Source organism: Talpa europaea, assembly GCF_964194135.1.
Source record: "Talpa europaea genome assembly, chromosome: 8".
NCBI lineage: Eukaryota > Metazoa > Chordata > Mammalia > Eulipotyphla > Talpidae > Talpa > Talpa europaea.
The window spans coordinates 49,825,780-49,851,709 of record NC_140075.1 but is presented as its reverse complement, the minus strand read 5'-3'; the positions used below and the strand labels follow the sequence as shown (position 1 = coordinate 49,851,709).

At 44.6% G+C, this 25,930-nt stretch overlaps 1 protein-coding gene across 2 annotated transcripts in view; it reads left to right on the top strand.

Moving 5' to 3' along the window:
- The window catches only part of CA12 (carbonic anhydrase 12), a gene marked incomplete at its 3' end in the record, with an annotated part of 47,187 nt that extends 23,728 nt beyond the window's left edge, over positions 1 to 23,459 (top strand). Inside the window, exons 3-11 of one of the 2 annotated variants that reach the window (XM_084241279.1) lie at positions 6,201 to 6,380; positions 7,203 to 7,345; positions 10,200 to 10,295; positions 10,840 to 10,903; positions 11,087 to 11,244; positions 12,571 to 12,697; positions 21,677 to 21,709; positions 22,566 to 22,653; positions 23,390 to 23,459. In XM_084241279.1, coding sequence (XP_084097405.1) covers positions 6,201 to 6,380; positions 7,203 to 7,345; positions 10,200 to 10,295; positions 10,840 to 10,903; positions 11,087 to 11,244; positions 12,571 to 12,697; positions 21,677 to 21,709; positions 22,566 to 22,653; positions 23,390 to 23,459 — 959 coding nt within the window. The remainder of the gene's footprint in view (positions 1 to 6,200; positions 6,381 to 7,202; positions 7,346 to 10,199; positions 10,296 to 10,839; positions 10,904 to 11,086; positions 11,245 to 12,570; positions 12,698 to 21,676; positions 21,710 to 22,565; positions 22,654 to 23,389) is intronic. The other variant, XM_084241280.1, reaches the window with a different exon arrangement.
- Positions 23,460 to 25,930: the final 2,471 nt, after the last annotated feature.

Below are 25,930 nucleotides of genomic sequence, written 5' to 3'. Positions count from 1 at the left end.
TCACATTACCTCAGGCCTGCTGAGTACTGGGATTTCTAATTGGAGTTTTTACTCTGGGTTTTTTTGTTTGTTTGTTTGTTTCCAAGCAGGCTATAGTGTTCTGGTTTGATCCATTCAGCAAACATTTATTGATTTAGTTAGTCCAGAATTGACTTGCCTTCTGCTGACTGGATCTTTCCCCACTATCCTCTCAGGGTCACACTCCCATTAAGGAGCTCCTCTTTCTCCTGGCGCCAGCCTTCCTTCTCTGGTCCCCCTTTGTTTCTGCAGGCAAGTATGCTCAAGTCTGTTCATTAAAAACAAACAAACAAAAAACAACCAAGCCCTTATTTCCCTAGTCTTCCTATAAACACACACACACACTTTTCTTTCATCCCTTTATGGCTACATTTCTGAAATAAACTTACAAAACCCCCCAAATCAACTCACTAGTGTTCACTAAGCACCACTATGTGTTCAGACATGGGGAGGGATATGACAAGAAGTTATAGTCTTCAAAAGATCTTCAATACCTGCAGACAGAGTTTTAGTCTAGAACAATTTTATGTGATAGTCTAGAGATAGCAGTCACAGGTGAGAAAGGTTAAGTGACAACTCAAATCACTGTACCGTGGTGTGACACTGAGTGGGCTGACTGAGGAGTTCAGGGCAGTGAGAAAGCACTGGAGTCACTTTGGCAGGATGTGAGTTGGACTTTGAAGAGTGAACAGGATATTTGGAGAGGTGAAGAGAAAAAAAGAAGGCATTTTAATGCAAATTTTTATAGAAGAACATTAGAGAAGGTTGGTGAGTATAATTGGCTCTGAGGATGGGGGAGCCTCCTGACCAAGGGCTTAATGGGAGGGTGTGAGGGTCTTTGAAGACCTTGATGGGCTGAGGCATTCCAGGACATGAAAAAAAACAACAAAAAAATGGCTATAGTTTGGCTTTCTTTTGTTGGGGTGGGCAAGGTGTGCCATGGAAAAAGAAGTGGAGGGACAGCAGCACCACAGAGGCTGTGCAAAATCTTCTTAAACCTGGTTATAAGGAAGCAGCCTGGCTGTTCACAGGAAAGGCCAAAGTGGAGCTCTGACCAGGAGCCTCTGAGTGTGACTGGATGAAGGCCTAAGCCAGGTGGTGGAGGTAAAGGGAACTTGGGACTCCATGATGGATGGAGTACCAAGGATGGACCAAGGCAGCTCAGCTCTGAGATTGTGAGTGTTGGAGGCACAGGGTCAGTTAGTTGTTCAGTGATGAGGCATCACCCTACCAACTTGAGATCTGGGTCAAAACACATCGGCTAAGAGCAATCTGTGGCCCTTATCCAATCCTGAACTTTACAAATAAACCAATAAAAATTTATGAGGAAAAAATATGAATTCTTCTGTGATTTGATGTTAAGGAATTAGGTGGTAAATTTGAAGTGTGGTAACTGTGTTGGGGTTTTGTGTAAGAGTTCCTTATGTTTTCGAGATACATGCTGAAATATGTGCTGATGAAATACATTCAACTTTGTTTAAAAATTATGCAGGGATAGAGTTGAGTGGGCACTGTATAGATGAAGTAGGATTGGCTATGAAATATTAGATGTCAGAACTAAGGGACATGGGGATTCCATTTTGCTTTTCTCTTGACTTTAATATGCATTTGAAATTTCCCATGAAAACATTCTGGTCCTTGAGTAATGCAAGTCTTGTACTCTGGGCCTCATAATTCCCAAACAGAAATCATGAGAGGCATTTTGAACTGTGTCACATTAATCTCCTGTGACATTTCAAAACAGAAATTTGGTCCACTTCTGTTTTGCCTAAAACAGAAAAAATCATGACCTGGGAGAAATAATGCTTTGCTTTTATTTGGCGAAACAAACTGGGGATACACATGACCCCCCTTTTCACGATCATGAGAGAAATCCAACCAACTGAAGAGGCAAAGTTCAGGAGAGTGACGTTTTTATGGTAGCTAGAAATAAATGCTTTTTAGGGGAAAAGCTAGTCCCAAGAGAGTTTTTTTCTGGCAATAGAGCCCTTGGCATAAGTGTGAAAGCTGACATTGAGCTGAAAAATTATAGCCTGGGCTACAGCTGCTGGTGTAGCCACTATGGAAAGGAAAGGGGCAAGTTGCACAGTGCCCAGTGTTGATGCAGGGGCAAGCTGCATAGTGCCCAGGCTGTGGGCAGAAAGGAGTTGGCTGCCAATGCCCCTGATCTTAACTGTCAGATACCCACCACAGCCACTTCTCTCTTTCATTCACAAGCCACAAAGACAGTGGTCCCCAACTGTGCAAGAAGGAGACACCAGCAGTAGTCACAGGTTGGTGGAGGGTGCTATGAACTGCTATAAAGCCCCATTCATGGCAGGCATCTTCCAGGCCACAGGACAACAATCAGATTCCTTTTTCAATGAGTGATCCAAACAGAACAAATCCTCATGCAGGTAAGCTCAAATTCTAGGTAGAAAAATTTTGGAACCCAAGCAAGTGACATTGCTTTTCTTTGCTTTTTTTTTTTTAAGGGGAGAAATTACATAGGGAAGGGAGTCTAGGCGGTTATTATAGTTACATGCTTCCCTGCAAAGGAACAAGCATGAAACAGGCATGAGAATCTAGCTCGTGAACATGTGAGTGCCTGTTCTGCTCTAGGCCTGTCGACAAGGCAGGGTGAATGAGACATGGTCCCTCCTGTTAAGGAGAGCGTGGGAGAAAGAGGACACAGGCAGGCACAAAATCTCCCAGATAAATACTCAGACAGCAGGCAAAGTTTAGGAGAGTGACTTTTTTATGGTAGCTAGAAATAAATGCTTTTTAGAGGAAAAGTCATTCCCAAGAGAGTTTTTTCTGGCAAGTCCTGTGACTCAGGCAAGGTAGCCCTGTTACTAAGCCAAACTCTAACTCTGAGCACTACATTTCCACTTTTTTAATCTATAAAATGGATAATTTACCTTGCTGATCCCATAGAATCATAGAGTTTTAAGAACCAAGTTTACTAAATTAGTAACGATAGCAATGATGATGATGATGATGATGATGATGATGATAATAACAACAACAACAACAATAAAAGAAGCAGCAACGAGAAGAAGCAGGAGGAGAAAAAGCTTTTTGGACCCTGCTGCCCTAAGGGCCCAAGACTGGCACGTAAGGATGAGCGCCCCCTGTGGACGAAAGCCAAGACTGGCAGCAAGTTGTTCCAGCACCAGCCTCCTCTCTGCTCACAGTATGGCCCAGCCCTCAGCCAAGGTGGGAGAAGCTGCCAGTCAGGAGCACATGGAAAACTCATGGAAGTAAGAGGCAAAGCAGTAAGATTTCCCCTTGCACACATGACTAAAGGGATCTGGGTTAGAAGGAGGACTTTCTTTTCCCAGAGCAGAGGTTCTCACTGCTCGTTTCCACTTGGCACCCTGTCACATGCCCAGGAGCTGACTTGGCATGAGCAACTCTCTCCAACTCACTTAAACTCGCCTGATGCAGAGTCCCAGTAATCTTTTTTTAAAAAAAGATTTATTAGTTTTATGCATACAAGAGCTGCGGTACAGGCCAGAGATGCGGGGTCAGGGAGGGAGGGTGAGAGAATTCACCAGAGACAGAGGGAGGAACAGAACAGGCAGATCAACTGAAATACACTGCTGAGGGGAGCAGCAGGCGAGTCAGGAGAGGTCTGCTGCGCCATGTGGGTTGCTCCCTGGCTGGCTGGGGATCAAACTCATGCTCCTGAGGCTGCAGTTAGCTTCATAGGTTATGTCTTAACCCCTTGTGCCACCAGGGAGGCCCAGAGTCCTAGTAATCTTAATAAATCTTGGAGCTTGAGATCCAGAAGGGACCCTCCAGAACATAGTACAGAACCCTCCCATTTGCAGAAGGGCAAAAGAGAAACAGGCAAGGACTATGACTTACTCAAGGTTACTCATTGAAGTGACGGGGCAGTTGGCACAAGAATCTTATTCTCTGGACTCTCCTGATCCAACAGAGGCACTACTTTTTTCTAGGAAGGTTTTAATTACCATCACTGACTCTTGCCTTTCCTATCCCCAAATATCCAATTTGGTCTAACCTACAATAAAGAGTATTTAGGGCAAAATAAAAGAAAAATTCTTCCTGATAATCTTTCCCAAGTTCTCTGTTCTTTGGTGTCCTTCCTTCTTTAGGAAAATATTTACTGAATGCCAGTTAAATCTGTCATCCTGGGGGTGGGGTGCAGGGAAAGGAGGGATTGGGGTCAAAATCAGGGGGTTGCAATTGTATGGGGAATATAAAAATAATAAATAAATAAATAAATAAATCCTCAAAAAAAAAAAAAAAACCCTGTCATCCTAATCACAACCTGGGTTGACAGAAGTGAAAATGAGATGCCCCAGACCCCAACATTTGGGGGTTTAGTTGTCATTAAAATGCTCTCTTCCTGAAATCTTTTAGAACCTCTGCTCTGGGAAAAGAAAGTCCTCCTTCTAACCGCAGGTCGCTTTAGTGGTGTGTGCAAGGAGAAATCTTATTGCTTTGCCTCTTACTTCCTGAGTTTTTCTTGAGTGAGCAGAGAGGAGGCTGGCTGTCTCACTCTGGGAGGCTTGCCAGCCATTAGCTGCATCTCTTCCTGACGCTTTGGGTTCGCATGGCATATCCCACGATCGCTTCATCTCTGCTCCCCACAGTCTCTGAGGAACTCGGTGTTGCCCTCTTCTCCAGTTTGCCCCTGGAGTGACTGCTTGGTGTCCTCCAGCCTCCCTCTCCCCCAGTCACCATCTTGCTGTAGTTGAGTTGCCTTGAGTCCAAAGCGCTGAGGCCTGGGAAATAAAAACAGTAATGCTCACTGGAGACTGGATGACATGCACAAATGAGAAAACTGGTATCCAGTGAATAGCTGGACCAGAGATTCTGAAGTCCCTTCAAGCTCTAACATTTCTGTAAAGGTATAGCTAAAGGTTGACAGCTGAGAAATTAGTACAAACTATATGTGTCCAGACTTAGGATCAACTTCTCATAGCATTTTAAAATAATCCTGAGCACAAAATTTTGCCTCCAACTCTCCCTACTCTCAGATGTGGCCCCTAGTTAGAGAGCAAGGTGTAGGGAAGTGAGATTCCGTGGGCCAGGACTCCTATTTACCTCTCATGAAATGGGGCTGTGTCTACAGAAGAGCTCCCAGAAGAAGTGATGTTCCCTCCCTCCCTGCTCTCATTAACACCCTTCCCTGTGCTAAAATACTGGTGAATGAACCCCAGATGGCAAGCCCCAAATTTGTGGGAGCCCAGAGGGCACCATGGTTCTACCTGAACGAGCCATGACATGTCAATTATTTGCTTTTCTGGAGAAACCTCAGTCTGAAAATCTGTTTAATTACCATGGAAGATAATCTTTTAAACATAGCTTTACATTCTTTAAAGGCTTTTTTTCCCTGCGGGAGTAGGAAAGTTTATCTGAACATGGGATTGGATTGTTTATTTTCATTTCCAAAGAAAGCTCTATTACCTGCAGTTAGCCGAAGTCTGAGCCCTGGAAAACTTATTTTTCAAGTCTACTTCTCCTCATGGATAGTTTGTCAATTATATTGTTATAATTAGTTTGTAGTACTGTCAATTTTTTTCCTAGTGTAAACTTTACAGCTAGTTCTATGATTCCAGGCCTATAATTACTTAATATTTTTCAAACATCAACATCAGATTGGATTCTATATTTACTATAACAACGGGTGTCAAGAGTTAGTGTCCTCAAGGGTTTCATATCAGGAAGATCATATCTGTAAATCCACCAGTCTCAAAGACCAGCCTGGAGCTGTGATCGTTAACCTTCCAACCTGGGGCATCCCTGAAGATTCATTAAATTCTTCCTTGCTTGAGTGCCAGCTTGAGTGGTTAGGGACCCTATTGTGTTACAGCAACCCCGAACCCCAGAGTAATTCCTGCCTCATGATAGGTGCTCAATAAACAGATGCTGAGAGTCAGTAGGTCTTTAAGGTGGAGAGAATGTATATTGTGTCAAAATACGAAAAATACACAGAATAAAAAAGAGCTTAGTGTCCTCTCTAGTCCTTGATATGGGGCTGCTCTAGTTCTTCCTTCTCTGCAGTACTGTTAGAGCAAGTAGACTTTCATTTTCTGGATCTAATTCTGAAGGCTGAACTCTGAAGATTAAGAGAAAACAAGGAATAGTTGCCTTGAACACAGAATTAGAAGGCGAGGGAAAAGCTTTTGTGGAAAACTAACTAAATCTTGGGCTTGAATCTCTTCCAGGTCCCAATGGGGAGAAGAGCTGGTCTAAGAAGTACCCATCATGTGGGGGCCTGCTGCAGTCCCCAATAGACCTGCACAGTGACATCCTCCTGTATAATGCCAGCCTCGTGCCCCTTCAGTTCCAAGGCTATAATGTATCTTCCAATGAGCAATTTATCCTGACCAATGATGGCCACTCAGGTGAGGGAGAGACGTTGAGACCCTCTGAACTTCCCTTGTCTCCTTGACCAGCCCCTTCTATATGGCAGGGATGGGGCTCCCTTGAGAAATCAAGAGGAGGGGCTTAGGCAGAGCTTAAGGAATGCCCCAACCACTCACCCTAAGGGGCACTGGTGGTTCTGCCAGGGCAGCACCTCTCAGAAGATGCACATCTCTTGGGATGGGAAAGGGGACAGGCCAGAGCCTCTTGGACAATTGGCTGTGGTGTGAGGGTGAATTCTAGTGTGCCATGAACTAGACCAGGGGTCATGACATTCACTGGGGAGGGGACACCCAGACTTTGGAGTCAGACAAACCTGGATTTGAGTTCTCACTTGACCAGTTTCAAGTCGTGAGATTCTGCATAGGAAGTTTAACTTTGAGCTTTTGTGTGAAAAACAGGCAAAACTGGGAGACACTGTGAAGACTGGAGATTATGTATGTTGGGGATCTGGTAAAGAATAGATGCACCATAAATAGCAGTTATCATAATTGCTGCTGTTTTATAATTCTACAGCATGGCAGGTGCCTCATTTCACAGCTAGATGTATAATATATGTACACGTAAACAAGCGTCCATCCTCTAGTCTAGTGTTAGTGCTCTTGCCATCACTTCTCAAGGAAGATCAAAAGGGTAGTGCTGCTGCTGGAATTGCTTTAGGGAAAGAGCCCAGTTTCTGACCTGCAATCTGCATCTCTCTGGTCTCCACCTTGCTGTAACCATCTGCCCCCTGTGTCAGCTCTGGCGGGTGTTGCCTGCCTGACTGGCCAGGGCCCTCAAGGCTGCCCCTCCACTCCCTGCAGTGAGGCTGAACCTGCCTCCGGACCTGCATATCCATGGCCTTCCCTTCCGCTACAGCGCCACGCAGCTACACCTGCACTGGGGGAGCAGCAACGACCCCCATGGCTCTGAGCACACTGTCGGTGGGAAGCACTTTGCCGCTGAGGTGAGTGGGGTGACCAGGCTGGCAGAGGTTGCCTGGCAGCGGGTGGTCTGGAACCCTTCCACCTGGCTAGTGTACAGGCAGGTAAGAGCAGAGCACAGCACACTAGGGGGCTCTCTTCATGCTCCACGCACTGACCTCTGGCTCTGTCAGCAGCAGGGGGAGGTATTGCTATTTTGGATACCCTACAGCTTCTCTGTGGTGTCCTGGACTCCTTCCTCTCCTGGCCATGCTGAGTGTGTCTCTGTCTTTTACTGAGTAATGCTGCTCAGAGGCAGGGTTCCCAAGGTGGCACAGCAGGACGTGCATACCCTATTTCTAGGCATTGCCCTTCTGTTTGCAGAGATTAAAATCCCAGCAGCTGGTCTGGCTGACACATCCCCCTGCTGAATCATACTGGCTTAACTGCTGCCCCAAACTTGTCAGTCCTTCTTCACAGGCTGTGCTATTTACATAGATCTCTGCCTTTCCCATGGCATGGGTTGCACGTAGAACTTGGGAGGACCTGGGTCCAGGATCACTCCACTTGGCCACAAATCTCAAGAGATGACTGGCATCATAATGTACAGAACCTCAGGCCATCAGACTCAATGAGGATGTGCTGGGATGTAAGCACAGCATTGTGTTATGTCACCCATTGTGTTATGTCAGGCCCACCCAAGTGCACAGGAAAACAGGAGGAAGATCAGGGCACTGCTTCTGCACTACAAGTGTACAAGAGGGAGGTAGGGGAGGTGATGGTGTGAGTTACTCTATTTCAGAGCTTCCATGGGTTTAAACCTAGGGGTGTGGTTCTGAATGTTTTAGGACAATAAAGGAGACAAATGCTACCAATCAGCCAGTGGAGCAAGTCCATGGTAAATGATGACATGACCACTCTCCTCTGTTCTTACTACTGAACTGCTTAATGTCTCAGGTTAATTATATGTCAAGTTACAAGTGTGAAGGAGCTATAATTCTTGCCAAATAGGATGGTGTGACTGGAGGTGCACAGATTTCAGACCAGGCCCCTCTCTGAACTTCTAGAACTGCAATTTCCTTCAAGCTAATTGCAATGTGGAAGAGTCTACCTTCCTGCAGGAATAAAGGAGGAGTTGGTTTGTACGCTTTGGAGGATTTGGTTATTAAAATACTTCTAGTTATTGCATTTCCTGCTATTAAGCATACCATCAGACCAAAGACCTGGTGAAGATTAACAATAAATGTCAATAATAGAGAAATAATACATTACGGTGACCCTAGAGTGTGTGGCTTTATTTCTGCGCTCTCAATCCTGTTCTACTTATCTGTGTCTCTCTTTCTATTCCAATACTAAGCTGCTTTAATTACTATTGCTTTCTAGTATAGCTTGAAGTCAGGGAGCAGGATGCCTCCATTTTTGTTTTTTTTTTCTCAATAGTGTTTTTGCTATTCAGGGTCTTTCACGGTTCCAAATAAATTTCATGATTTTTTTGTTCTACTTCTTTGAAAAATGTCATTGGGACTTTGATGAGGATTCCACTGAATTTGCATACTGCTTTAGGTAATATCATGATGTTAATTTTTCCAATCAATGAGTACAGAATAACTTTCCATTTCTTCGTGTCTTCTCTTTCTTTCAACAAAATCTTGCAGTTTTCAGTGTGCAGGCCATTCACCTCTTTGGTTAAATTTATTCCAAGGCATGTATTCCTGATTTCTTTTTCTGCTAGTTCACTATTTGAGTATAAAAACTGCAATGGATTTTGGTATATTAATTTTGTAGTCTACCTTTTTACTGTATTATTTCTAATAGCTTCTTACTAGAATCTGTGTGATTTTTCTATGTATATTTTCATGTCATCTGCAAAGTGATTTTACTTCTTCCTTTCCAATTGGGAAATATTTTACGACCTTTTCTTGTCAATTGCTCTTGCTAGAATTTCTATCACTATACTGTATAGTAGTGGTGAGTGTGGATATCTTGTCCAATTACTGATCTTAGAGGAAAATCTTTGCTTTTTTGCCATTAAGTATAACATAAACTATGTATTTTTCAAATATGGCTTTTATTATGTAGAGTTTATACATTCCTTCTGTATCCATTTTGTTGAATATTTCTATCATACAAGGATGTTGAAACTTATCAAATGCATTTCCTGTGTCTATTGATATGATCACTTGATTTTTGTTCTTCCTTTTGTTGGTGTGATATATCATATTTATTGATTTGCATATTGTTGAACCATCCTTGTATCTGTGGAATAAATCCCACTTGATCATGATTCTTTTAGTGTATGTTAAATTCGGTTTCCCTAGAGTTTCTAAACCTAAGATTTCTCAAAATCTTCCCTTTTTCTCACTTTCACAATGACAAATTGTTTCTGTTTTAAAGGAAATGAGTTTAGAATTTATTTTGCAAATGTAAATGTCTACATTCATGGGATTACATTCTTATTTCATGCTATCTGATAATGTTGTTGATAAGGCCTTTATAAAAACCCTGTTGTGAATTTCTCTACCTGAGGGAGAAACATGTTTCCTGCACTGGATACCAATATGATTAAATTATAGCTGAAGGCTCTTATTCACTGTATCCCAGTGTGAGATAGTGCTTGAATGTTATCAGGCAAAATAGATATTAAATGAGTTTTATACTACCCATGAAAATGTTTGGGAACTTTTAAGCACGTTCCCCTTCTAATTTCTCCTACTTATTCTGAAGCCTGGGGCAAAATGATCGCATGTGACTTGCCCAGACTCAGCTGAGCCACTCGGCACTTGATCCAGAAGCATTGCAGGTTGGGCAGGTGGGTCTGTCCTGCTCATTGCAATCAAATCTCCAAAAAGGTTCCATGAGTTACCCATCCCCTGATTGGTGACTTCTCTCCCGCTGCAGCTGCATATTGTCTATTATAACTCGGAGCTGTACCACAATGCCAGTACTGCCAGTGACAAGTCAGAAGGCCTTGCTGTCCTAGGTGTTCTCATAGAGGTAAGTGATGTTAAAGCAATTTTACACGAAGTTTGAAGCCAGGATGAGGTCAAACTTGGCATTTGGCTCCATGCACACCAGTCTATTGGGTGTGCAAGGCTCTGGTAATAAGCTGTTCCTGTACTGACTCTGCCTTCTTCCCGGAGCTGGAAGTCATCCACCATAAGGATCCCTCTCTTGGCTTGGAGGCAGCACTTCCTGTGGCTGGGCTCCAGAAATGTGACATTGAAGAAATGAGCCCGTTTCCAGCCTTGTTGCATGGAACTTCCCAGGGGATAAGATGTGGCGGGTGGAGGGTAATTTTTCAGAACTGGAACACTCAAGGCCCAATGCCTTGAACTAGAAACAGGATGTCCTGAGAGTCAAGTGGGCATTATTTGACTCTCCAATCCTCTACCAGCCTAGTGATCAATTGCAATTGCCCCAGCAAAGTGCATCCTTCAGGAGGACTTTGGCATACCCCCAGCTGAGTCCTGCCATTAGTAATTGTCAATCCAGGCTCAGCCTATAGAATTGAGTTCAACCCACCCCATCTTTGTTGCAGATGGGCCTCTTCAATCCATCATATGACAAGATCTTCCGTTACCTTCAAGATGTAAAGTACAAAGGTGAGAATGCTTATTTACCCTGTTTCCAGTCACCCTCACGTAACCGGAAGAAAATTGAATCTAGCATGCAGGTCCTTGGGTCAGAAAAGGGCGAGTTCATGTTTCCAGATTCAATCACCATGCTAAGCTGCACCTTAGACACAGGGAATGAAGATGACTCCATCTCCCAACATATCTTTCCAGGCCAAGAAGTGTTCATTCCAGGTTTCAGCATTGAAGAATTGCTTCCTGAGAGGCCTAATGAGTACTACCGCTACAAAGGGTCCCTAACCACACCTCCTTGCCACCCCACTGTGCTCTGGACAGTCTTCAGGAATCCTGTGCAAATTTCCCAGGAGCAGGTAACTGTCTTATAATCTAAGTCAGAGACCTTGTGGTACCCTGGTCCCTACCATCACCCATATCCTAATCAACGACTTGATTTCCCCACATAGAATTCAAAACCTCTCCAAATATCATAGGTGCCTGGAAGCACTCTACAGTGCTGAATTTCAAAAGTGGAGCTATCAAGTCAGGCTAAGAAAATGAACCTGTCTCCACGGGTCTTTTAAAAGAATTGATAAGCTGAATTTCCTAATTTATCCCTCTTGTTGTTCACCTCCCAGGCAGAAAAGCATGGTTCCTTTACAGGGGCAGAATAAAGACAGGGTCATGTTAAAGTGTTTCACAAACCAGGAAGGTGCAGTTGCAGCTATGACTGAGGGCCTCTGCCCACAAGAAGCTCACAGTCTAATGTACAAGTGGGGAAACCAAATCCTTAGTGATCCTCTCTAGCTCTCTCATTTTACCGATGTTGAAAGTGAGGATAAATGAATTGAGGATCACCCTCTGGTTAATGACAAAACTAAGACCCAAAGTGAGGTCTTCTGAATTGCAGGGCACAGCCTCTACTCCCCAGCCTAAATTTATCAAGAAGAAAAATGACTGTTAGGAGACAGGGCCAGTGACTCAGGCCTGACTCCACCCAACAACTTCTCTTCATGAGTCCAGTATAGCCCTCCCTCACTATCGCTCCTTCTTTTTCACTATGAGATTCTGATCTGAGTAATCTAGGTATATGGCAGCAAGTAGGCGGACAGGAATAAAGACTTATGAATCAAGAGATGAAATGTGAGGGGAAGCAATAACATCCTAAGCCACAAACTGCCTTGGAAACAGATTATATAATTTATGTGGGAGTATGAAAATTCCATGGAACTAGTCAGATGATCTGTGAAACTCTTGACTCCCTCCTTTTATTCCTTTTGATGGGACCAGCAGAACAAGCCCTCATGTCTCTCTGATTTAGACTTAGGATCCAATTGAGACTCATGAGGGGGACACAGTTTCTGTGAGTTTCAGGATCCCTCCCTACCTCGGGTTTCCTTCCTTGTAAGGCAGAAATCTTTCAGGAATAGTCAGGAGCTGAACTTCCTAGGAGCCTGCAGAGGTAGGAAGACAGCCCCAGCTTGGGTGTCCAATCACCCAGATAACAATAGCAGAGGGGAGCTTTCCCACTCCTTTCTGGTGTGTCTCCCACCAACTACCATAAAGGATGGTTCCAGATGCTTTCCCCAAATCTGAGAAGTAAGAGCTGGCAGCTCTCTTCCCCTTTGAGGCCAGGGAAGGGAGCATTATCACTCTGCCTGCCAGATATGTTTTCTGTCTCCCTCTCTGCTACCCTCCAGCTGCTGGCTTTGGAAACAGCTCTGTACTGCACACACATGGATGACCCATCCCCCAGAGAAATGGTCAACAACTTCCGGCGGGTCCAGAAGTTTGATGAGAGGCTGGTGTACGTCTCCTTCCAACAAGGTGAGGGAATGTAATGTTTGTGGGAAGTGTGGTGTCAAGAGACCTGTTTCACATAAAGTCAGATACCTTGCTCTTGGTCTTTGTCACTGATGTCCTTAGGAGATTAATTAAGAGCTCTCTGACTGCTAAGGGGAACAGGGTAGGTAAAGAGCCATTGTGTTGGAGCTTATTTGGATTCTTCTTCACTGTTCTTGAATTTTCTGGGCCTTTGCCAGTAAGCACAAGCCAGGGCTTCCAGGTCCATGGATTAGCAGCACCCTCATTAAGTCTGGGAGTATCCCAGAGATGGGGAAGAGAGGATGTTCTGGGAACCTCTCTGTTCTGGAGAACTACCCCTCCTCCTAAGACATATTATAGGTAGGACCCTCTTCATGAGACCCAACTTCTCACTTCTCTTTCTCTAGGTTTCTCTCAATAGGCTCTCTAGGCTCTCAAGGCCTTAAGGCCTTGCCAGGTGATTGATAGCACCACAGACATCCAGGGATACTCCTTGTGAGACTTTAGAAAATGGGCATAATTCATGTCCGTGGCCACAGCAGTTTATGGTGTGAGGTAGCAAGGCCCATCAAGCAAGAAAGCATCTTTATCATTGTGTTTTGTCTAACCTCTTTGGAACCTGCAGGAGCACAGGCACACAGGACCTATATTGAATGAGTCTTAATAGTTTACTTTGTTCCTAATGTTATGAAGGCTCAGTTCCTACTCTTAAATCTGTTGCCATATTTCCACAGAAGGACATTTAACATCTGTACTTTTTTCAGTACCTACACTGACACTGCTGGAGCAGGGGGTGGAGAAGTGGTAAGGGGGTACCCTTAAGTGTCCATACCCTCCTTTTGTCTCTTCAGAGACAAAAGGTTTTCACTGTAGATTCTTGAGCTGTTCTCAAGTTGGGAATTTTGAGTGGTCAGAAGGAGGGTACATCTGTGGGAGTTCCACTTCGTTCCCTCATATCATTAGTGGACTCAGCTGGTCCAGGTGTTCATGTTAAAGTGATCCCAATGCCCCATGTGTCAGAGAATCTACTCTCTTCCTCTCACCCGGCACACCTTTTCTCTCCCTTTCTTACTATGTGAGATTATAACTATCACTTACTAAGCTTAGTGGAATGTATAGAGGTTGTATTTCAAGGCTCTTGCCAGAAACCTTTAGAAACATGCCCTTCTGAACTGGCCTGCACATGTGGTCGGAATGATGTCCTTCTCCGTCAGTTATTTAATCAAGAACTGGCTAAGCACTTGGCACACCAAACTTTTCCTCAGTTTCCCAGTCTGAAAATGGAATCTGTGAAAAATGGCCTTTCCTAAAAATTGAGAAACGCTTTCAATGGACATGATTATCCTTCTGTGATCTATTCTAAATATAACTTTCTTTTTTCCCACTCTTCCAAATGGAGTATGTAGTCATCAAGGGTTAAATGGAAATACTACAACTCTTAAATACAATTAACTCTGCCAGAGATAAGGGAAGGGACTTTATCCAGATAGATCAGCTAGAATTCTGCCTGTGATTCAAGGATAATAAACAGCCCTGTTTTCTGAGCCAGTCTATACAAGCCACAGAGGATAGGGTGACAAATTTTCTCTCTGGGTCAGGAGACCTAAGTTCAAGGTCTTACTTTGTTTTCTCCTGGCTGGCTGATGTAAGCAAATCATGTTCCCCTTTGGTCTTGATTTCCTCAGCTATAAAATGACAAATTGGACTAGGCGAGCTAACGGCCTTGCAGTGCTAACCTGTTGTGAATCTAAGTGGACACTAACAACTGCCCATCCTGACTTTACATTGCAGGGACAGTGTTTGAGGGCAGTTACAGAGGATCAGAAGAAACCATGCAGGAACTTGATTCTGACATCTAAAAGTAACCCCCACGTGTAATGATGGACTGTGGCATTCGGAATAATTAGCCATCTTCTTAGACCTGCTGAGGTCTAAGTTGGTGCTTACAGAGTGGGCAGTGCAGTTAGGCTTGCAGCAGAGCGCTTCCTAGACCCTCCCAGTCTGGCAGGGAACCTGGGAGGGGTGGGGGCTGGGCCTCTAAGCAGAAGCCTCCAGACTGACCCTGGCTTAAAACATCAAGATCAAAGCCCAAGTGTAGCTTTGCCGCTGCCCCTCCTATGAAGCTTGCCCAGAACTGCTGCTACCAAGAGCCCAGGTTGGACCTAGCTCTTTCCTGCCAGTGAGAAGCCATGGCAGTCCAAGGCAAGTGTGTTCACTTGGAGGCTGATTCTAGAAACTTGGCCAGAATTATCACCCCCCTCTCACTGCCTCATAGACAGCAAATGGGGTGGTTTCTCAGGGAGCAATAAGATGGACTCATCACCCCTGCATCCACAGGGCCCTCCACACAGACCTGGAGCCGGCCTGAGGCTGTAACATGCTGTTTCATGTTGATAGGGGAGGCCTGCCATCAGCCTGAACCTGGAGCAGTTTGAACTAGATTATTTGTAGTCTTCTACTGAGGCATGTTTGGAATTATGGCCTGGCTTATCGAGGGTTTTCTCTAAAACTTAACAGGAACTATGGAGTCAGAAAATTCTGCCAGGAGAAAAGTAATGTTGAGGAAATCCTCTAATGTTAAGAAGAGAAAATGCATGAACTTTGATAGGAAAATCTGAGGTTTAACCAAATCTAGACAATTAGGACCAGATTGTTTCATTTGAACCTACTTTTCCTCAATGGAGCTTAGAAAAGGACCTAATTCTTTAGAATAGAATACCCTTCTATTCTTTTTTCTTCCACTTGTTTTTTTAAGACTTATTTTATTTATACAAGAACCGGGGTATAGGCCAGATGTGCGGGAGGGTGAGAGGATTTACCAGAGACAGAGTGGGGAACAGAACAGGCAGACTGACTGAAATACACTGCTGAGGGGAGCAGCAGGAGAGACAGGAGAGGTCTGCTGCGCCATGTGGATTGCCCCACTGCAGAGGCTGCGGACGGCTTCACAGCGCTGCGCTCAACCGCCTGTGCCACCAGGGAGGCCCTACCCTTCTATTCTTGAAGGGTATATAATCCAGCTAAACTTTACCCTAAGGCACAGTGTCTCAGTTTTGGTACTATTGATATCTGGGGATTATCCTGTGCACCTCGGATGTTTAGTGCCATCCCTGGCCTCGACCCACTGGATGCTAGGGAGCATCCCTGCACTGTGACAGCCCAAAATATCTCCAGATACTACCTAATTGTCTCCAGGGGAGGAGGGGCAAAATTGCCCCAGGTTGAGAGCCACTGTCCCAGGGATGGTACACTGATATTCTTTGGCCCACTTATGTCAAGGAGTTCTAGAATTTTAAATCACATGTCCTGGTCTTTATTCTATTACAACATGAAATTTTCAGTCTGGGGATGGTTACCCCTGAAACAGTAAGTGACTAAAGTAGAACAAACAAACCCTATCTTTCTTTAGAATTTCAGTTTATATTTTTTGTAAAACTGAGTACATCCAAGGCTAAGAGAGATGAGCAAGAACTATCTGCCTTTAAGAGACCTATCTGGATCAGCAAAGTATATACTTTTATCAGGGACCACATGACTGTGAGGCAGCAACTTTTTTCAGAGTCCCCTCATCATACTGTCCCCTTCCTTTGTACAAGTTTTTCTCTCTTGCATATTTCTTGTTGCCCTTGGTTAAAAAGCCTACTTTTTAGGGGGAGATGAAAAAAGTACCCCTTCCAAGTGGCATAGATAGTAGATTTGAACTAAAGAGAGAAAACAAGACTCATTGTACTCAAGATGGAACCTCAGAGAGAGGGAACACTCCTGGGACCAGTTCAGTTCTCACAGGAAATCAGATGCTCCACATGAGGAGGGAAAAATACATCAGGGGTAGATTTATAGTCCAGGGGCCTAATTCATAGTTAATCTCTAGCCAATAATGCCAACACTTGGTCCAAAAGCTGATAAGGCAAGAAATTAAGAGCCCATCAAACCTAAACACTGTTATTTAACCCTATTTCCAGCATGCCAGGGCAAGGGAAACTTGGGGTACAAGAGGAAGTCAAAAGCTTGAGCTGAGCAACTGCTGGTGATCGGCTGCAGAGCCTGTAGCAGAGAACTCAGTTGAGAGCACTGGGCATAGACCTACCATAGAATGATAGGCTCTTGCTCATGGCAGAGGTGTGCATGATTAGAATATGCTAGACCCTGAGTGACCTTAGGTTATTTTATAAAACCTTTTAAAAAGAGAGAGAGAATAATCCTACAACAGCTAAGATGGCTAATTATCTTATTTTTTGAGAATAGAATGCATCCTTTGTAGTACTTGACTTTGTACTTCTAAAAGTTTCTTTTTATAAATAAATTCTATTATATGGGAAAGTATCATCAGTTCTTCCAAGTACCCAAGTGAAAGAGGAGTTCCCACCTTCTAATTTCCTCCTGGACATGGGATTGAATAGTCAAGAGCAATTGTGAGATGTGCTAAGAAGTGAAGTTCCTTTCTCGACCACAACTCAACAGTCCATATTTCCTGAGTGCACCCTGGGTCAGGCTCTATGAAGAACAGAAAACCCCATTGTGGATGTTATCTTGTTCCTAACAACAAGCCGTTGGCACAGAGCAGACTATGTTCAGGAAAAGGCCTCAGGTAGAAAGCTGGGACCACTCAATGGAAAGGTGGCATCGTCTCTCCATGGCACCCACCTGTGCCCTGCCCAGCACTCCTTACACAGCAGGTACTTTCAAGTGTGCATACTGCTGGCTTTTGCACACACTGTCCCCTTTGTTGGGGAAGGGGGTCCCCCTCTCCCTCTTCCACCAGTAAAATTCTTTCAAGACCCCAACTCTAATGACATCCTGTTGGGCGGCTTTCCTATTGCCATGAGGTGACTTACAATCTCCTCCGATGCAGCAAAACAACTTGCTCATTTCTGTTATGAATCTGAGCATACCACAAGGCAATGATTTGTCACCAGACAGAAAAAAATAAAGGGAAAAATATATCTTTATTATCCAGATATTATAAGCCCCTTGAGGACAGGAATGACTGGCCTCTTACTCACTTTTTGTGCCTGGCATGGTACCTGGTGCTCATTACAAGTTTGTGGAAAGAATGTAACTGACCTGTCCCCCTTCCTCTCTGCTCACCTGTGTCTTTCCTGCAGAATAATTTGAATATGAGCCTGGCCAGTTATCAGATTTTACTTTTATTAAGCCTCATTTTGCTTTGTTTGCCAACAGTGTTACATCAATCCATTTGTTTAAGAGAAATTAAAGATCAAAACTTTTTAAGGTCTGGAGAGAGTTACCTAGAGATGCTGCTGAGCTTTGTGTTGTGCTGGCCTGAGGGATCAAAGACTGCAGGCCCACCACCCACCATCCCTCCAGCGCATCCAGCCTGGCCAGAGGGAGCTGAGAGTAGGGCACCAGTGCTGGCACTGGTCCCTGCCAACTGCCCCAGGATGGAGCCCCTCACAGCAGGGTGACCTTCACTTCTGGACCTGTATCCCTGTAGTCTGAAGGGCAAAGAACTGGTGGTAGAAACCTAGTTCTCTCAAGTAATCTAGTGGCATATCTATAGAAATGATTTCTTCATTGAGTTGCACAATATTAATCAAGAAAACTACCTACTGTCCTCCAAAGATAATTAGGGTCTGTGGTTGTGGAGAGCATTTTTCCTGCTTTCTTTACCAAAGTATCATCCAAAGAGAGGACTGGCATTTCAGTTACTTGAGTCTGTAACTTGAATTAAGCATAATAAGAGTTTTTACCACCCCAAACTGGATTTTATGTACTTGAACTATTAAATCCCTGCTAAATAAAAACCTCTGTCCCTCTTTACAAGACCACAATCTGTTAAAAACATGCTATTACTATGTAACATGTCACTTACAAAAATAATCCTTACTTTAAAATAATACTTTGAAAGGAAAAGCATTATATTCCTTTTTATTAAAAACTCTGTTGGAATAAACATAATTGCATACAGACCTAGAAAATGCTAGACTTGTTCCAGGAACTGCAAGCTGTGTTTACACTTGAGGCTTCAGAAGACCTCAAAAGCAGTTAACCAGCATCCCTCGGTCCAGCAAGATGCCAGTGGAAGGAAGATGCAGCTTCTGATTCAGCAAGAACAGGTAGCGATAACCTGTGACAAGCAGCTCACCCCCCTCCTCTGCAGGTCTCACCCAGGAAGGTGAGGTGTGTGATATCTGAGTTCTGTATATCTGTATCTATTCTACCTCTGCTCGTATTGATGTATACTTGAGCACTTTATGGAGAGAAAATAGCTCCCTCTACTTCTGCATAGGGTGCATCTCTTTCCACCAGCTCAGGAGCCCCTTCATAACATTCTCACCCACAGCTCTGTGGACCATCTCTGTCAACCAGCCTGTCTGTTTCTCCTGACTGTTGGATTGTTGTTCAGTAGGAACTGCTTGTCTTATTCGCCATTCAGAAACAAGCTATTTCTTTGTTCAATCTACAGATGAACTTCTCTGTCTCTACCCATCTCTGCACCATCTTTGATGCCTGTTCTCTACAGTGTCTCAGAGGCTCTGCTGTGATGCAGGCTTGGCTTCTCTCTCCAAACTCTAGTTCTTCAGTTGTCCTGCCAGCACCCTGGGCTCTGAAATATCCCTGCCTTTTTTTTCCCTTTTAGTTCCAGGTGCTTGAGCATCTGCCTTAGTGGGTCCCAAGCCCTGTGGGCTGGGTCCTGCTCTGCAGGGAAACCCCACTTCAGTGCCGGTTGGTGCTATCTTGACTGGCATCCATCAGCATCTTCCCGCCTTGGGCTTCCTGCGGGGTCGGATTCTTAGGAAGTGACATCCTGGCCACCGTTCCACTTCCTTATGCATGGTCTTCTTGCTTGCTCAGCCAAGCTGCTTTGTTTTTCTGCATCTAAGTCTTGTATGTAAAGCATCTCTCCTGGTCTCTGGGGCTTTCCTTGTGTTCCTGGTTGCTTGGTTGCATTTTAATACTGCCAAGAGGCAATTTAGGTGATGACAAAGTGGTTGTCTAGGATCAAGGAGCCAGGTGAAGAGCCCTGAATTAAGTTAGGCTGTTGTTTTCAGGGTCTAAGAGAGCTGAGCGCACAGCTCAGAGAAGCTGGAAAGCTGACTCTCCCCTAGATAAGCCACCACACTGGATCATATGCTCTTAAGAAAGTTCCATTCCTAGGGGGCCTTGTTCTCCACAGGTTTTGCTTAGCTCCCTAAGACCACAGGGTGATGGGCACCTCCTCCAGACACAGAGCAGGGCCCTCAGGATGTCTGAGGTGACTATGAAAGTGACAACTTTAGAAATTATGCTTTTGGGGTGATCTAGTGAAGTGGTTAGGTATGCTAGTTATATAAGGTCTCATGTGGTAAGAACTGGAATGGCACCATGAGCATCTGGAAATTTAGGAACAATGAAGAAGTGTATTTCATCAAAAGGGTAGAAAAGAAATCACGAATAGTTTTGTTTTGTTTTTTCCTGTTGTTGTTTTAAGACCCTGATGACCAAGACCTCTGGTCTTAAACAACAACAACAAAAACCAACCAATCAGAGTGTGCAGAGGCCGCAGGCTGTGCAGGGAACAGAGCATGTGCTGTACAAACACTTAGTGTTCTCTTTAGGGGAAAGTCTCATGTCCTGAGCATCTCCCCAAGCTGCACACTAGTCCTTGTGTTCAGGTTACAGAATCAGCCTAGGGCAGGGAATTGGCCAGGAGAGCCAACTCCTGGCAAGAGCCAGAGAATTGCCTGGCAAGAGCAGAGAAAACAGGCCACCCTGTCTGTTGCGGACAGCTCCTCTCCATACTTGTTCTGCATATCCTCACAGCAGCCTGGGGCCAGACCAGGAACCACCAGGGTCCAGCTTTTGGACCAATGTGAGATGGCAGAAGAGGACAATAGGGAAAGGACACAGGGCTGACGGTTCTAGGGGAGCCAGCCAGACTTGGGACATATGAGAAGAGAAAGGGGTTAGCAAAACCTCTCCCTGCATTTCTTAGATCTTGTTCCCTGGCATGTCAAGTGCCTCAGTGGTGAATCCCTGGCCTTCTGCTGGCATCTCACATTTGGTCAGGTTTCTCCTGGAGTCTCAGCCACCACAGTGGCTCTCCTGTGTGGGCTGTTCAGCCACCATAAGCATATCCCTGGCTTCCAAAGTGAGCTGGAACAAGCATACCCCACCCCACCCTGCACACACACACAAATTAAAAGTTTCTATTGAAAAACACCAGACTAGAGTATGTGTACACAGAGACTTTCTTTAGATGGAAGACCCAATTGGTAGAATGGGGAGTAGCTCTTGGACTCTGGAAGCAGGCTGAGCATGACCCACAGGGATTTCATGACTGGCTCCCCTGTCTTACTCAAGAAGGACTCACACATGACCCTCCTCCAGAGAGGTCCTTAGCAGACTAACTATGGGATTTCACCTTTGATAACCGGGTACTATTTCAGCTCCACTGAGCTGGGGAGAAAAGTCCTAACTCACCCTGTTTATCCCCAACAATAACTTGCTGGAGAAGCCACAATCCTTGGGTTTCATGTAGCAGAGAAGGAAGGCTGGTATCATAAAGGAATTCTTCCAGTTTATCCACTGGGGACAAAGCAAAAATAAAACCAGATCCTAACAAGAATACTAGGAGGCTATGCAAGAGAAGTCTGGTGACAGGTTCCAGTTAAGCTCTGCCAGTCCCAGCCAGCCAGGACCTGGCAGGTTCCTTGCTAGGAAGCAGGTAACAACTTGCTCAAATAGACTCTGATCCTCACCCTTCCTTGCCTTCTGCTGTATTACAAACTGAAGCCTTGCCCTAGCAAGGAGACTACTGTGATAAAGGAGCATTGGAAAGGCAGATCACCAAATGAATTTCCTAGGTGGGCAACTTCTTCAACCCTATCAGGTAGTCGCCAGAGCCAAGGGTGAACAACCCCCAGAAGGTCTGTATATGTCCCATACCTCCAACCAAAGATAGCGCTTCACTCATCACACTAGTCAAATCCACCATCATTGACTCAGTTAATTTCCAATCTTTTCCCCTCTCCTATAAAGTGCAAGACCTTACCTACGCAGGATTCAGTCTGGGTATGTGGCCACTGGGCCGTGCATGCTGCACTGGGCAATCACTGTGATTCTTGGTGTGATCCGGGCCTATGGTACTTCCAATCTGTCTTCTTTGTTCCTCCGTACCACCGCTGTGGCTCCTGGCCCCCTTCTCACTGTTACCCTTAAGTGACTATCTGATTCCAAGCTGAACTGCCAATCAAATATTCCCCTATGGAATGAGCTAATCACGCTACTGCATGTATATATTGAACCTATCCAAGACCTTCTGTTGGCCACGATAGGAGGCCACTGTCTAAAACCATGCCTGAGCCCAGTGTGCAGGTTGGGTGACTGGCTGGCTGACCTTGCCAATGGGCTCTTGGTTGTTTTGGACTGCTTAGGATTGCAATGGAATTTGGGGGCAAAACTGATAAGAAGGCATCCCAATGGGCCTTAAATCTAGCAAGCAAATATGGAATGAGTGCTAATTCTGTACCCAGGGTTTCTCAGAGTATGGCTCATGGACCAGGTGCACCAGTGCCAGCTAGAGGAGTTTGGTAAAAATGTCTATTTCTGTGCACCACTCCAAACAGATTAAATCAAAGTCTCTGAGAGTTGGATTTTTAAAAATAATTTACATGTTAAATCAGCTCTTCAGATGATCCTGGTGCAAACTTGAGAACCCCTGCTGGAGAATCACTACAATTTGCAAAAGGCCCACTTTAAGTACATCAGATCCACTGAGCCAAAGACCAGAATCTGAGAGCAGAGATGGGGAAATTAAATTTCTCTGCGTGTGATTACACAGCTGTCGCTTGACTTCATGCCCAAGTGCTGTGGGAAGAGACAAAGGGGAAGAGAGGAGGGTAATGCATGTTCACTGCCTCTTCACCAGGCATCATCCTTTCTGTGGCCCTGGCTGGCATTCTCGGCGTCTGTGTGGTCCTAGCAGTGTCCATTTGGCTTTTCAGAAGGAAGAAGAGGTGAGCTGGTTTGGATTTAAAATAGGAATGGGTGGCTCATGTGTCTGTGAGGATTCACCTGTCTGAGAAGGCAGCCTACAAATACAGCTTCTATCACCTGTACCACATTGGGCCTCGAAGTGCTGTTTCCAAGCACTACTGCCCCTGGTCACATGTAATGCTGGAGACAAGGGTCATGGGGCTCTGAGTTGGAGGTGTGCCAGCCTTGCTGCCACTGCCAATTAGTTGAATAATCTTGGGTAAGTATCTTGAGTTTGGGGGAGGAGGTATTGTCCCCTATTTGCCTAAGTACAAGCAGAAGGCTATCTTCTTTCTTACATGTATATTTTGCTGATGAATCCAAAAAGAAATGAGGGAAAACCTGATTTCTCACTTATATTAGCTATTAATGCTTTTTGTTCATGTTTTTATTTCATGTTTGGGTTTTCCTAAAACCTATTTTTCCCAGTATTAAAAAAAAAGTTGCAGAATCTAAGGTTTGAATCCACTTGGGGGTGGTAATGAGATGATCTCCAAAATAGGTCTAGTATCATAAGCTGTTAAAAGAGTACAGTTAGAAAATGAACAGGTTCCATTTGGGTTAATGCCTTTTTTGGGGGCAATCCCTCCTAAAACTAAGACAATGGGGGAAAGTTCCCTAAGAAAGGAATTTAAAACTTGCCTCATTCCATAACTGAGTTGGCTATTCTCTGGCTCTCTTCTTTGACTAACATGTGTGTTCTTGCTGTTCCAGTAGCAAAAAAGGTGAAAACAAAGGAGTCATTTACAAACCAGCCATCAGGAAAGAGACTGAAACCAATGCCTGAAGTCCCAACACTTCTAGGTGTGTCCAAGGAAGGATTATGCTTTGGACCATACACACCGTGCCTCCCTGGACACTTGTAACACCCAAAGGTGTTCTCTGGCGCTTAACCTGTAAACACCCCAGACTTTCAGGGGGCCTTTAGCTGGGCGCCTGAAGCTATGACCATGCCCCCAGAACCCATGAATGGGAAGATTCCACCCAGGAGGTGGGGATCTGAGTTGTCTGCTTCATCTGTATGGGACTATTAAGTGGTTTGGGTCTTGGGGACATAAACAAACCTGCCCACTGGGGGTTGTAATTGGTTGGAAAACATTTTCATCCAGCGGTTGACTTGAGTATGACTCTAAGTGTCCTGGAAATCCTGCTTCTTGTCCAAGCTTTCAGAACAGAATGTGCACTCTTGGCTTGAGTTTTGCTTTTGAGACTCAGTTTCTTTTCTCAGGGAAGAGATTGTTGTTGTCCTCTTATTTCCTTCTACTATGACAAAATCTTGGACCTAACAACTTGGGGACTCAGTGGCAGGGAAGAACTGATACACAAAGGATCAAGCTATTCAAAAAATAAGAGCTATACGTTGACATAAAATAGAGTCATTTCAAGTCATGTGCTTTGGGTCAGAGCACTGAATGGACCTTAGAGAATGAGAAGACATATAGGTCTTGAAAGAGTCTCACTTTGGAAGCATAAGTTGTTATGCCATAAGTATGAGAAGGATAGAATATTAAGCTCAAATACAACCTCCTGTCAGTGGGGCAGTTATATTTTATATTTTACAGTTTTTATAAATAACTCAACTATTCCTTGAAAATATACTGTTCCTATCTTGTAGTGTACACATGAGTTCTGAGACGACCCACACTGCTTTTGAATCTCAAGGAAACAGGCAGAAGCACAATGTTCAGAGGGCTTTCTCTGTTTATTTCTGCCACCTTTGCCATGTCCCGATTGCTAACCTAGAATTGGGATTTAACTTCTCTGACTTTGAGGATGTCAAGTTATTGTTTAATTAAAATATATTTTCAAGCCATAAAAGTTATCTGTGCAGGGACTGGCATCATGGTATTTAGGGACCAATATAATAGAATGTTACAAAGATTCTCCCTGGTTTTCTCCCCTCCCCTCAGGTCACAAGGACAGTTTCTGAGTAGACCCAATTTCTTTTTAATTCTCCTCCCATGGATGAGAAAGCCCCATGGAAAACAGTTAGTTCCCTGGGAGCCCCCCCCACTTGCAGGCTCTCATGGCTAGTACCTTAGTGCAGAGATTTCTGATTCATAGTCTCATTTTGACAGCAAGGAATGTCCTCTTGAAGCATAGGTTTCTTTATCTTTTTCCTTCTCCTGTCCCTCTGACTCTGACTCTTCTACTGTCCCTCTGACTCTTCCTTCTCCATGATCACAACTTTTTGTAGTCATGCCAGCCCTGTGTCTCTGTAGCCCACTATAGCTAGGCAGGGTAACACGTGACCCAGGGGGACTCAAATGTGTGGGCAATGAGACCTCGGCCACCCAAACCCAGGCTGGCATCCCATCCTCACCACTGGCTCGCCTGGTGCTGCTCAAATGACACAGGGATAGCCCTCATGAATGAGCAGTGTGACTTAGATGAGGCTTTCTTGATTCTGGCCCAAACTTGCCTATCAGAAACCAACATAAATATCTCCAGAGCAGTGGAGCTATCCTTTGAAAGGCTTTTACAACTTTATAATAGAGGTTTTGTGAGAAAACAGAGAGGTCATTGTAACTGGCACAACGGCTACTGACAAAAAAGGAGACTTACTAGATGGTGAAAACAGTGATATTTCTTTTGCCCCTGTCCCCCTCAATGTAGCCAGGCTCTCAGCCCCCAGGGCTGAGACCAAACAAAGTCAGGGAGGTAAACAGAATGATCCAAGAATCAACACTGTCTACTTCCTTGCTAGTCCTTATGGGACTCCTGAGTATCCAGCTTTGAAACTGGGAGATTTTTCTTCAGGTCCTCACTTAATCCCACTGACATTAGTGGCCACTAAATAAATCCAGTAGCATGATTCCTGGTGCCCCACACTCACCCCTCAACCTCTGAGGGCCCCATCCTGTTCTGGGCACACAGCAGGTAGAGATAACAAGAGCAAGGCTTAGGCTGTGGGAGGGATACAGGGAAGGTTCTGGCTTCTGGTCTTTCCTTTGCCTCTCATTAACAGGAAAACTCCACTGTCTTTGCTCCTTTTCTTTAGCATCATCTGGTAAAAATAGTAAAAACTTACACCTGTATACCTGTTTCCTAGTAGACAGTCTAGGATTTTGCTGCATTGACGATTTAATCTCAATTCAAATTCAGACCTCAAATACTTCTCCCCTTCACTAAACTCTCTGAAGGTCTTCTGACAGGTTCTTGGGAAGCTGTCACCTGCAGCTCCCCTCTGCCCCTATGTCTCAGCCACTGTGATAATGGTCTGTTTGGCAGTTCTGTATTTATTGTAAGAATGATTGT